Source organism: Hemibagrus wyckioides, linkage group LG05, assembly GCF_019097595.1.
Source record: "Hemibagrus wyckioides isolate EC202008001 linkage group LG05, SWU_Hwy_1.0, whole genome shotgun sequence".
In the NCBI taxonomy this organism is placed as follows: domain Eukaryota; kingdom Metazoa; phylum Chordata; class Actinopteri; order Siluriformes; family Bagridae; genus Hemibagrus; species Hemibagrus wyckioides.
In genome coordinates, this window is record NC_080714.1 from 23,050,872 (window position 1) to 23,064,608 (window position 13,737).

Consider the following 13,737-nt stretch of genomic DNA (forward strand, 5'->3'; position numbering starts at 1 on the left):
ATATATACATATATATATACATATATACATATATATATATATATACACATATATATACACATATATACATATATATATATACATATATACATATATATATATATATACATATATACATATATATATATACATATATACATATATATATACATACATATATACATATATATATACATATATACATTTACATATATATATACATATATACATATATATACATATATACATTATATATATATATATATATATATACACATACATATATACATATATATATACATATATACATATATATTACATTTTTCTATTAGCAGAACAGTGTTTGAAGACAAGGACAAGAATAGAATGTGAAAGAAAAAAATATTTTATTACATCAAAACCCATATACAAATGAAAACAAAAAAAACCACCATATAAGCAATTCCTGTCCAATCACAAAACGTGTCGTGTTTATAGCACAGGCGACATGTGAAGTTATGACCTAGTTGTAGCAGTTGACTGTTTTATTAAAAAAAAAAAAAAGAAGAAGAAGAAACGTTCCTACTTTGAGTGACTCATGAAATATTGAACATCTTTTCTTTATAAACGGGACTACAAAAAAAGCTCACAAACAATAACAACAAAAAAAACGGTGCTGCATGCCTTTTGCTTTGGAGTGCTTCACCGAAGCACTTTTTTTAAGGTAAAAAAGCTAAGCGAAAACTAAGTAGGGCACAAGTTTACAGAAGTTTGAAACACTAGATATGAGCACAGGAAGTTAATGTTTTCTGGCAATAGCAAGAATCTCAGCCACCTTTTCTGCAGTGATTGGACAGCGGAGACAAAACTGCAACTAAACAAATAAAGTAAAATAAAAAGGATTTAGAAAAATATTTAGAATACAGATCTGCTTTTATTACACAGAGACTGCATGCGAGTGTGTCGTCCGCATATCCGAGTACATCTAACCTGTTGGACACGACCATCAAGACTACTGAAGTCTTCTCGTTTGGTCCGTTAGACGCAACTCGTGGTTTCAAAAGTCTTTCAATACAAGCGGAGTCCTTGACACACATGCTTTGTGTTTGTTCATCCCTTGCCCCATGGGTATTGTGACTCCTGTGGACTTTGCAGATTCACTGCCTGCAGGTATCATGGAAGGCCTCGAGGGTACGGAAGTCCCTCCAGGTGGGAGGCAAGCCGTCTTGCAGATACTTACCACAGCGTTGACATGGTGTCTGGAAAAGCTTGATGTAACTCCTGAGCCAGGTCTGCGGGAAAAAAAACAAAGAAGTAAGACAGATTCCCAAACAACCTTGGACAACAAAAACAATAGAAATATTAATTAAGGACAATCTGAAGCTCTTTACCAAGTGACTGTTGCTCGGTAGGTGCTTTCTATACACTGGATGATGAATGAGGATGTTTCTTTTTAACACATTTTTACTTTTCAAGGTTGTCCTCAGCTGTGTTTAAACTCTTGCTTCTCTTCTATCCCAGAAGTGAGACACTTGAAGATACTGCATCTTTTCAAACTACTGCTCTTGTATTGATCTCAAGCAGATGAATGCACTTGGAGGACAGTGCTAACTTCCCTCCTACATATGAGCTAACAAATGCTTACATGTAGCCAATGTTGCTTTGATTGACAGAGGAGAGAGAGGTGACTGCAACCCTCCCCTCCAAAAGACCAAAACCATTTGTGCTCTCCCAGACTCCTGGCCATGTATCGCTGTGTGGCATTACTTGGTGGTATTAGACCTTGTGCTTGTGATCTCCCAATGATGGGGCAAACAATTTAGCGTGCCTCTTTAGAGAAAATGTCACTTGCTTATTATAAATGACAAATCAATTGAAGGGCAGCTCAATATGTGCGAGTTCAAGATTAGAGCCATGCTCCACGTATCTCCCAGGACACCAAGGGCCTGCACATAAGGCCGGAAAGAAAAATTCCTTATTCGCTAAGAAGAAGCTTATACCTGACTGACTGACCTAATTGCATTGGCATAAGCAGCATGACCACAGTATGGGGCAGTGGATTCCTGCCAGGCGGCATGGGCACATACATGTACAGCCCAATGATCTGAAGCTGGTTCACCTCTTTGACCCAACTCCACTGACCCTGCACAGACCAGGCTCTTTCCTGCCTCCTCTCAAAACAAAATAACTAATAACTAATTTAAGACCCCCCCAACTGACCTCAAACTTGACCTCGTTGCACAAGGAGATTTCCTACCATCCTATACAGAACATATATATGGATATACAGTCTATTCGTTATGTCTACTCGAATAACAACCAGTTAAATCAAACTTACAGTCTGCATATAGCAGACTTTGCAAAAATGCTAGGATTAGGAAATGTGGTTCTGCAGATACCCCCAGGACCATCCAGATGTTTTCAGCCTGAATTCTGCACCTTTTCCCATGTACTCCACATTTTTTGTTCTCCCAGCTCTAGCTCATTCAGCTCAAGTGGTATTTATCACAACTGTCATGAGCCAAGAGAAGAACTGAGAGGTGTGAGACTGAGAAACAAATTGGTCCTAAACTGTGCTTAGTCATGATCTCTGTTTGAAAAAGATGCTGAAATCCTTCTCAGAACAGCTGACGTTTACTTGAAGGCTACACAAGTGCCCACATTCCTGACTCAGATACACAACATTTTCTTTTTAACGCATACAATTGGACAAAACAGATACAGGAACAGAAGAGCTTTCCACTAATGTGACAGGGGATGGGAGTAATCAGTTTGGTCCAGTCATAACTGCTCCAGGCAGACAAACTGTGTACGACTGGCCAGATACAATTATTGGCATCACATTCTTGGAAGGAAAAAACCACCTAGGACATCTCAAGACCAAGGCATTATACATAAAAGAAAGGTCTTTTTAATACACTGTTGACTTCATACTCTGTGAGATCTAGATATCTTTGTGTATCTAAATAACATGTTCTCTTTATGAGCACATATGACATGTTAGACATGTGCTCACTCAACATAGCAGTCCAACAAAAAGATCTCATGGGATGGGATACCAGGAATTGCTGGTAATCAAACTGGCCTTGAGGAATTGAGACACTGGTTGCATCCATTTCTGGCTTACCAGCTGGTCCTTCCATTTCCTCCCTGGTCAGTCTTGTGTCCTTTACCTCAGTCTCTCATCTGGCCAGTTTTGTGCCATTCCTATTTGCGGTCCGGTCCTAGTAGACAGGACAGAAATCCTGGGTCCTTTTGCACAAATTGCGACCATCTGGGATGTCCTATGCTACCTTGGGGGTCAGTTACGAAATGCAGGATACTAACTACTGTCCAACCTCCAGTTTCTGGATAATAGAAGCAAGATGAGTCCATGAAAGCGATGTTACTCTATGGCACATGTGATCTCAAGGTCTACTGATGAATCTTATCTGGGTGTTGTCCTCACCATCCTACTAGCATAATACAAATTGTTGTTGTTTTGGTGACTTGTGGAGCTTAATTTTCATTAGATGGTTGACCTGCGCCTAGTGATGCTTTGCTACTGTGTTGAGTTCACGGATCACTACATCCTTTCTGGCTTTAAATGCAACTCGCATATGGCTTAACAGTGTTTACTCTTGTATTAGGATTAATTATTTTGTACTTTGGGGAGTGACCTCTTCCAGTATGAGCGTGCTCCAGTCCATGAAGGCATACTGAGTAGTTTGATGATGTAAGTCACACATTATGGCCTTCACTATAATCACATTTAAACCCAATTGGGAGACTTTAGAGAGCTGTGTTAGACAGAACAATCCAACACCATCATCAAAACACCAGTTGAATATCTTTTGGAGCATGCAGTACAGTTCTATGATGGTGTGTATTTGGTGCATGATAGTCCAACACTTTACTAAGATGCTCTTTTTTCCCCCCATTTTAATGTCACCTATCTGTATGAAATGTCAAATGTGAGAAGAGCCTGTGCAGGAGCACAGCAGCATGACACAGACAGAAAGGTGAAGTGTAATTAAAAAAACACCGGGAAGAGCTCACCATGAAAGAGCGCACCACCACATCGGGCATCTGGGGCAGCTGGTAGTGCAGCAGGGCTGTGGTGGCATGGTCCGTCACCTGGGCACAACAAACATCAGGAAACGGTCTAAGCAAGAGAATTGAGTTTCAGTGCATTAAGCAAAGTCATATAATTGCAGTTAGATTCTCTTTTTGTCAGACTGGCTTTCACTTTAACTGGATTTTAGAACCATGATTGATGATGTTTGTCATTTCAAGTCACTCGCTGATGATCGCAGTGTGTATTTCTGGGCACAGATTTGTAATTTAAACCTACCCCCCTTCCCTTTGCAAATGATCTATAAATATAGATTTGTAATAGCTTATCTGGCTCCAAACATCAAGACAAAGTGCTACGTTCAACATGAACAATCATTAATGTATCGTGGCTTATTATTGAAGTTTAAAAAATATACAACCTTGAGGAGTTTTTCTTCTTTTCTTTTTTGTCTTACTGGCTCAAAATAGTGTACAAGTCATCTCGGCAGATAGGATCCTTCCTTGACTCGAAGTGTTCAAAGCAGCACAACCCAAATAAAAGTTGGCAATTTTCATGTTTCAATTTTATTCCTAGCACTTAATAAGTGTATGGGCAGGAGAAGCAGTTTGATTTCAACCATTATAAAAATCACCAATATCACAGACCACCTGAAAAAGGGCATGGCACCGTTTGCTGAAACGTTAAACCCATTTCCAATCTATATCGCAGACGCTGAGATTAATGTTATTGTTCCATTTCCCAAAAGCTCCCCATCTCCTTATTACTTTCTCCAACCCCTCATTTCCCATCACTAATGTAACCGTCGTGAGGTACTACAAATGAACAATTTCATTCTTCCAGATCGTTTGCTCTCTGTCATCATTCACTGAGTAAAAGCTGGGAGACAAGTCATTCTGAATACCAATTTCACTTATGTTACCAAGGCATGATACTGTACACCGTGCACTCTGAACTATTCGATAAATTAAAGGGCTGAAGTGAAGCTGATACTGGTATTGGGTATCACTCTGATACCATGATCATTTACTCGCACAAATTTTTGTAAAAACAAAAAACAAACAAAAAAAACCCCACAACAAGACATAGAAGAGTGCAGTCTTGTCCTCTGTGAAAATATCAAGAGCAGGATATTCATAGAATATTTTAAGGCATTTAAACGGCGCCAAATTTTTTTTAGAGGGCATGCAGTGCACTATGAACAACAAAAAAACAATAAAATAAAACCTATCTTCTGTCTTTCCTCAGTAAACTCCATTGAGCCATACTGGCTCTCTCAACATCTCTGTCTTGTGCTCTCATTCCCACTGTAAGCTGCAGTGAGCCTTACTAACTCACTCTACATCTCTTTCTTGTGCTCTTATTCCCACTGTAAGCTGCAGTTACTCTCTCTCTGTCAGTCTCTTACACGATCTCTCACTCTCCGAGTGAAGATGTAAGCAGAGAGCCAGGCACAGGAGCTCAATCTGCCCAGAGGCTTCCTGAGCTTTAATTCCAGTCTAATGAGATTCAGAGAAAGAGGAACATAAAAGGAAGAAAGCAGAGGACTCAAACCCGGGGTGGGGGTGTACCGAGGGATGCAGGGAAAGTGGTTTGGAGTAAAAAAAAAAAAAAAAAAAGAAATCAAAACCACAAATCCAAATGATGGCTGAGGGATAAAAGAAGGCCTGGGTATTGGTGAGGAAGAAGGAAACGTGACTGCCATCAGGATGAAAGATGGAGATCTAATTAGGACCTACTGTATGATTCAACTGATGAATGATTAAAGGTTTTCGCACCAGCAATGTAGTCAGACTTCGGCAGGAGGAGAGGCCAAGATAGTGTTGCTCTCACAGGCATACACATCAGCTTACTCGCACTGTGTGCCTATCAGATCCGACTTTAAAATGCAATACAGCTTGAAATATGGTCCTTCACACGCCTGCCGTAATTAAAGACCACACTCAGACTGAAGTGGGGATTAGTGCAGCATCCCACCGGCAAAATTGACTTTTTCGTCTTGTAATATATTACACATAATTAGGCCCTGTGTAGACTCTCTATGCACACTGGTTCACTTACCTTTTGAAACACTTGGTAGTTGGACTTGGACCAGATATCCAGCTAAAAAAAAGAAAGAAAAGAAAATAGTTAATTAATTTCAGTGCATTAATCTGGATTAATCTGTCACACAAAGAAAACTCACAGGTTTTATTTAAAGATGTAGATCTGGAAGGGAACAGAGGCTGTTAGATTGTTCTCACACAGATTCTGCACAGTCAGACTCATCAGGCCTTTTCCTCTCGCAGGCTGAGGCAGCGAAATCTGCTCTAAATCTGTTCTCAAACTTCATCTTTTATCTCCACTCACCTGCAATAGCTCTTTTATGTATGGAAATATGAAAGTATGGAAATATATCAGCAGCATGGGTTTCAAATGCACACTGCCAACCCAGAAGCAGATCCATTCTCAAGAGGGAAAGAAGCAGCAGGTAGGCTACTTTACTGATTTTACAATTTGAAGAACCAAAGCACAATAAAGTTTTATTTGGAAGAGATGCAGGTAAAATACATAAGAGTGGGGTATTACCCACACAAAGTGTAGCACAATAAGTTTGTTATGATATCAGCAAAAGGTTTGTGACATTTTTCAAACTGTGTGGAAGGTATATAAGCATACTGAAACTCGTCAGCGATTTGCAAGCCGTGTTATGACACTGGGAATTGCCAGATACCAGGTTCTGGATTGGTACAAGGACACAGGGGTTTGCCGGTGAAGCTGCCAGTGGGGTTGTTGCTGGGGTTGCTAGTGGAGCTGCCAGTTTAGCTGTTGGTGAAGTTGCTAGTAGGCTTGCTGGTAGGATTGGAGTTGGAGTTGGTGGTGGTGTTGCTGGTGGGGTTGCTGGCAGAGCTGCTGGTAGGGTTGGAGGTGTGGTAGTTGATGGGATTGCTGGTGGAGTTGTTAGTAGGGTTGTTGGTGGATTTGCTGGAGGGTTTGCTGAAGGGGTTGTTGGTGGGATTGCTGGTGGAGCTGCCAGTGGAGCTGCCGGTGGGGTTATTGGTGGGATTGCTGGTAGGCTTGCTGGTAGGGTTGGAGGTGGGGTAGTTGATGGAGTTGTTAGTGGGATTGCTGTTGGAGTTGGTGCAGAACCAAAAAACTAGCAACCTTAATTTCAATTTGTCTTTACTGACTCAAAAGAAGCTGGCTGTAGAAAGGAGAGGTCTTCAAATAGAAACATGAATTTGTGTACATTTGTCTATGTTTCATGTAAATGACCTGCCACCTAGTGTGAAAATTACCGGATATCAGCACTTTCTGAAATACTCAAACCAGCCAGTCTGGCACCAACAAGCATTCCATAGTCAAAGGAGATCCTATTTTCCCCCCTGATTCTGATTTTTGACGTGAACAATAAATAAAGTCCTTCACTTGTATCTTACAATGCTGCCACATGATTGGCTGACTGGATAAATGTCCCTATTAAAGGAGCAGGTATGGGGTGTGTGTATATAGGTTAGGGTAGAATTTGTGGAAAAAGCTGATATGGGTTGCTGTCTATCGCTTACGCCGACCCATTTTTAGGTGAGGTGAGGTGAGGTGAGGTGAGGTGAGGTGAGGATAAAAAAAAAAAACCTTCTCTGCATCAGCCTGTTGTGTTAAGGTCATCAGAACAGGTTCAAAGGCGATAACAAATCAAAATGTTCCCTGAATCTAATATCAAACAGGGTCGGTGTCAGCGTTTATTAGAGAAATCAGATGCCATCTCCCCACTGTCCCCCAACCCACTCAGACATGCTGATGCCCTTTGAAGTCGGAAGAATGCCCGATCGCAAATTACCCAAGAGATGTCAGAGAAAGTCTTTGAAGCCCCACTTTGATAGTGCAGTTTTCCTTCTCCTATCTTTCTTTCACTCACATATCCATGCTCCCCTGTTCCTGTCTTTCTGCATCCCTTACTCCCTCCCTTCCAATATCTCTCTCTCTATTTCTCTCTCTCTTCCTCCTGTGAGGCTGCCTCCTCAGCCTCTGCTGGGAGTCTTGCGTTGGGGATTAATGGCCTGTGTGGTAAAACCTGATCCGAGGGCTTAAGGGGGTAAGAGTGTGAGGTGCTGGCAAAAGGCAGTCAATAAGCACAGCTGACTCCTGAAGCTAGTGTTCCCTCAGCCCAGGTCACCTCTGAGTCACCTGAAGCTTCAAACAGCGAGCCGGATTACAGGCTCTTCCCCAAAGCCTTCTCAAAGAGTCTGCTTTGTATTGAAACATCTTGCGTAGTACATCACACTCAAACTGCACTGTGCAAAGAAGTTAAAAAAAAAAAAAACCCTCAAAGACTGCTTTTTGTGCAAGTTAAAAACATTAAACAAATGCTGGTAAGAGCATTAAGCCGCAAACGTCTTTGAATCCAGAAGAGAGACAAAGTGTACGATTCTGAAATATATATCAGCTCTTGCAGCACTCTCTACCTTCACTGTGATCTATAGTAAAAACCTTCAGACCAAATTGTGCTCTGATTCACAGTAAACACTTCATTCTGGTTTTGATGGATCTGGAGCCTATACCGAGATCGATGGTATGAGTCGGGGTTACGAACTGGATACGATGCCAGTCCATCGCAACACACACCATGCACATTCACACACTCATTCACACATAGGGCCAATTTTAGTGCAGGGTTTCTCCATCTTTTTGCAACCATGGACCCCTAATACCCCTAAAATATAGCTTTTTAATCATGCTCATTCTACTTCAGGAGTAGTGGTGGTTCAAGTGTTTAAGGGTTGTTGATGGGAAGATCGGGGCTCAAGCCCCAGCACCACCAAGCTCCACTGTTGGGCAATTGAGCAAAACACTTAACCCTCTCTGCTCTAGGGGTGCTGTATCATAGCTGCCCCTGCGCTCTGACCCCAATTTACTCAGCTAGGATATGTGAAGAAAAGAATTCCACTGTGCTGTGTGGCGATAATAAAGACTTCATACTCTCAGTTCTTCTTCTTCAACTTTATGAAAAACAAGGCAAATACACTATATGGGCAAAAGTACAGTTATGGCAGATGCTCTTATCCAGAGCAACATTCATCTCATTTTATACAACTGAGCAGTTCAGGGTTAAGGGCCCAGCAGTGGCAGCTTGGTGATCCTGAAATTTGAACTCACAACTTTCTGATCCATAGCAAGACACCTTAATCACTAAGCTACCACACTGGGCTTATTCAACTTTTAAACTTTTTTAGTCAATATATAATTTCAACTCTTCTGGAAAGGCTTTCCACCAGATTTTGGGGCCGTTCAGCTAAAAGACTGAAGACCTGAATAGCAGACCTTCCTCGTGGAATTTTTGTTTTGCTTATAGCAATACTGTAGGGTAACTAGCTGATTGTCTGTATATTAAATGTGTGATTTCCGAAGTCGAGGCACGTTATGCTGCACTTGTGCTGAAGTTAGTGATGAATCATTTTAAAAAGGTCTAGAGTGATGTTTTTCCGCTCCCATGAAATGGCCTCATGCACTAAATATTAAAAAAATATATATTAATTATTGAATACTTCCTCATTTATGACAGAAAATCTCATTTCAGACCTGCACAGAATTTAGTGGGGATCATTAGCAGATTTGAGTGTAAAAAAAAATCTGAAAGCAGATATTATATAATCTGTTTTAACTGATAGTTAAAGGATCTAGGTTGCTTTTATCCAAAAAAATGAGGATATTTTTAGTTTTGGATGTGTATGGATGGTATCAAAACTATTGATTTAACAGATCAGTAAGTGACTATTTTTCCACGCTATTTTATTTTCCATTTTCATTAAATTTCCCTACAGCCTTTTGTACCGAGAAAGCCCTAAACAATACCTGAGCTTCATTTGTTGGATCTATTCTGACACCAAGAAGCAAAAAAAAAATATCCTGATTAGATCACTTTTGCTGTTTCAGGACTTAAAAATGAGATATAACTATTATTAAAATAGCTGCAGTGATTCTTATATAGTTATTTAATAAACAAACATCACCGCTTTAAGTTTTAGCTTCCAGAAATCCTTCATCTTTCTCTAAAGGCACAGAAAGCCTTAAGGGTTTTACCCCTGACTCTTAATGTTCCATGTCTTTATAGATAAGATGTAATTAAATGTCAAATTTAAGCAGTGAGTACAAAGCATTAAAAAAAATGAAAACACAAACACCAAAACAAATTTATTACATTTTTTTCTGAAACCCAGGAAAAGGTTTTAAACAGGAAGCAGCACCAGAAACAAAAAAAAAATAAACAGTTGTTTGTAGAAGTTTCTAGAAGGACAAAGGTGAGCTGCGTATGAAGCCACTGGCAGAGGGAGCAGCCCTCTCTGCCAGCAGAGGTTAATCATTATTGCTCACCACACACACACGATTGCCCGGCAGCCCAGGGCAAAGCAGCATCCTGACAGCGAGTTCACACGCTTCATACTCTCTGCCGTAATTAACGCTGATCAAGGCTGCACACGGCTTTGATGGCCGCCTCATATTAGTGTCACCTCGGCGTGTTCAAACGGCTCGGCTGGCTCGGATTTCCAGAGACGCGCATCACCCTGTTCAAAATGAACGAGCCGATAATGTTGAAAGTGACGTGTGGGGGTAGAGACGATAAATGGTGGACGACGTCTCACATCATTTACGCTCTTTCCATAGCGGGCACGGAGCTCTGAACACGTCTGAATTATTAAAACGCTCCATGGAGACTAGTGTCAATTAAATAAAAAATAAAAATAAAAAAAATCTTTGGATTTCATATTGTTACCTAAGCCATAAGAGCACTGCCCTTAAAAAAAAAAAATCAAAAGGCTCCAGTATGTCAGTATGACCTTGCACGAAAAAGACCAGAGAACAAGCTGGGAGTGGAAATCTAATAAGTAGCTTTAAAACAAAAAAAAAAAAAAAAAAGAGTTATGAAAAGGTAGCCATTAACACAAGACCTGGAGGTGCTTTTGTGTGTGATGACATCACAACCTGTGACATCACAATAATCAGAAAATTAGTATATTGATAATAACAGTGTTGGTATAAATTTATCACTATAAATAGTGAATTCTTAAAATTGCAGTCTTCTGCACAATACTTTAACCTTTTATTACACAGCTTTTAAACTTTTTTTGATGGAAGAAGATTTTTCTTTGTGAGATAAAAGGCAAAACACCAAAAGGTTTTAAAAAAATGTACAAGGTGTCATAAAAACACAAACAAGAACGTTTTTCATTGTAAATCTGATATTTCAGAATTCTGTACTTTTAGAATGAGTTAAAAGTCATGCATTAGACATAGGAGGATGAAAGCTGGTGGAGGCTGGTTATAGAAAAGAAACTTTTAATAGTATAAAATGTAGGGGAAACGTACGTTTCCTTTTAGTAGTTCCCTAGTTGATCACTGTCATGGCTTGCCTTGCCATTTCTTTTTGTATGTGAATATGTGAATTAATAATGATAACAATAATTAGAGAGGAGTTTTACAAGTTTTACAGAGGACACCCCCATAAACACACTGCTACATACATCAGCATTATTTAGCTTAGCCAATTCACCTAGCAGCATGATATGGGGAGTTGAGAGGAATGTGGAGAACCCAGAGGAAATCCACATGCACACACAGGAAGCTTGCCAAGTTCCACACAGACAGAAACCCAAGCTCAGGTTCGAACTAGAGCCCCTCGAGCTGTGCAGCAATAACTACACGCTGTGGCATCATAAATCCCTGCACTGATGATGTCTTATTTTAACAGCGTTCATGAAAACAGCTTAGCTTGCAGGCAGCCAAGCAGCTCAGCACTAGTTCTTGGTTCAAGACCAGCAGTATTTTGGTGCTGGAACTGAACTGAACTGATAATTGGCTCTGTTGTTGTGAAAAAGTGTGGAACCTTGTGGGTGGGAAAAAAAAGGTTATCAATATAGTGAATGATATCATTGACTGTGATCAAGTCTGGGATGTCCAGAGATAATCCAAGATAATCCTGCCTCAAGATGATATAACGTCTGTACTGTTATGTTGATGCTAATAAATGAGGCGATGAATTGATGGTGATTCTAGTCTTAAGAGCAATGGGTCCACTGTTACCTTGCCGTCCTCGGAATACACATTCTCGTGGTATCCTCTGACGATGGTGCGGTCGATGAACAGGCTCCTCATCACCACGATGGCTTTAAGCACTTTTCCCAGTGTCACCTTTACACAAATACAAAAAAACAAACAATTTATCGGCAAGGATTTTATAGATGTTCATGACACCCCAAAACCTTCTGTCCTATTGCAAAGTGTTAAAAAGGCTTCAATCGGGCCTGAGAAGAAAGCTGGGCAATATAACCCTCACCTCTATGTGTGTGTGAGAGAAAGAAAGAAAGAAAGAAAGACAGGTAGGAGCCCTGCTCTTTTCACAAAGGTATTTAAACAGAAGCCCAGGTTGCGTGAACAAAACAGCAGAGATCTCTCTGAATTATTAAAAATGCTTCTCTCAATAGCACCATTCAAAGGTGTTTGAGGAAAAGGGGATTTTGACCCCCACCCCTGACTGAGAGGGGCTGAGAGACAGAAGCACAGCGGTGATGAGATGGACCAGAAAGGAATTGTGGGTAGACGAGGGTCAGGGACCTCCTTGAGGAGGCTTGAAAAGGAGCACAATGAGGAGCAGTGGGATAAAGTTCAGCTCAAATAATCAAAAGAGTTACAGAGAGTGACTTACGCACATGAACACATTGGAGTGAGAAACTTAGCTACACACAATAAGCTTTCATATAAGGTCAAAGTTTGCAAAAGTTTGTACCCCCATTGGTTTCTTGCAGGGAAAGAACCTAGTACCACTATTTTATTTTATTTTTGGTTTATCCACAAATCCCAAAAACTATACTTGAGCAAGTGCCTGAATATGAATCTAAAAAAACATCTGGTTTTTGTATATTTGTTAGCATAGCATATTATTAAATAATTTTTTCCATGGTGTGTTTAATAAATGGTCATTTTTGCCAATCATTTTTTTCATTATTTTGATCTGGCTAGTGTTAAGATATGCCTTTAACATCACCCATTTTAAATGTTGTATATTTACGCAGTACCCTGAATCTAAATCGCAAAATTTTAAATCTCAAAAAATAAATATTTTATGTAAATTCGGCCCGAAGATGAAGCATCCGGCATTTAATTAACCCTCATCTGCTCAGTTATATTACTGGATCATGTTCTCTCACTTAAGTTAGAAGCAGAGCCCAGATAACTAAATATAAACATATTACTGAGTGTGTCAAGGCAGGACACCAGTCACAAGGGTAAAAAAAAAATAAAATAAAATAAAAAATAAAATGAAATGAAATAAATAAAAATAAAATAAAATTGATTTATCCACTGTCTATATTCCCATTTGATTAATGTTATATTAATCAGTACAAGATTATTTGTTCCAAGAAAAAAAATATTAAGAATATGTACTTAACACACAACCTGGCAACCCTAGTAGTGATAACAATATGTAGCTTAAATATTCAAAACATAGCAAATGATCTGTTGCCTTTCTTTGAAAAAGGAGTCAACTCCATCCAGTAAAGATAGTAGGATTACAGTATAGTAGGATATTCTGTCTGCCTGCCTATCATGTTTTTCTTCAATAGCACTCTTCCGGTATCTACTTTATTTTAAGGGTACACCAGGCATACATATTAATAACAAGGTGAACTAAACCAGCAGGCAGTGAAGGCATAACCATCATTGACACTTCAGTTAAGTTCTACTAATTAATA

General features: G+C 39.7%; 1 protein-coding gene across 1 annotated transcript in view; it reads right to left on the minus strand.

Annotated features, from left to right (window-relative positions):
* Positions 1-343: 343 nt before the first annotated feature.
* med27 (mediator complex subunit 27) overlaps positions 344-13,737 on the minus strand; it is a 55,404-nt gene continuing 42,010 nt past the window's right edge. Inside the window, exons 5-8 of the mRNA XM_058390330.1 lie at positions 12,068-12,175; positions 6,074-6,115; positions 3,997-4,074; positions 344-1,250 (exon numbers count right to left, since the gene is read on the minus strand). Coding sequence (XP_058246313.1) covers positions 1,116-1,250; positions 3,997-4,074; positions 6,074-6,115; positions 12,068-12,175 — 363 coding nt within the window. The 3' untranslated portion in view covers positions 344-1,115. The remainder of the gene's footprint in view (positions 1,251-3,996; positions 4,075-6,073; positions 6,116-12,067; positions 12,176-13,737) is intronic.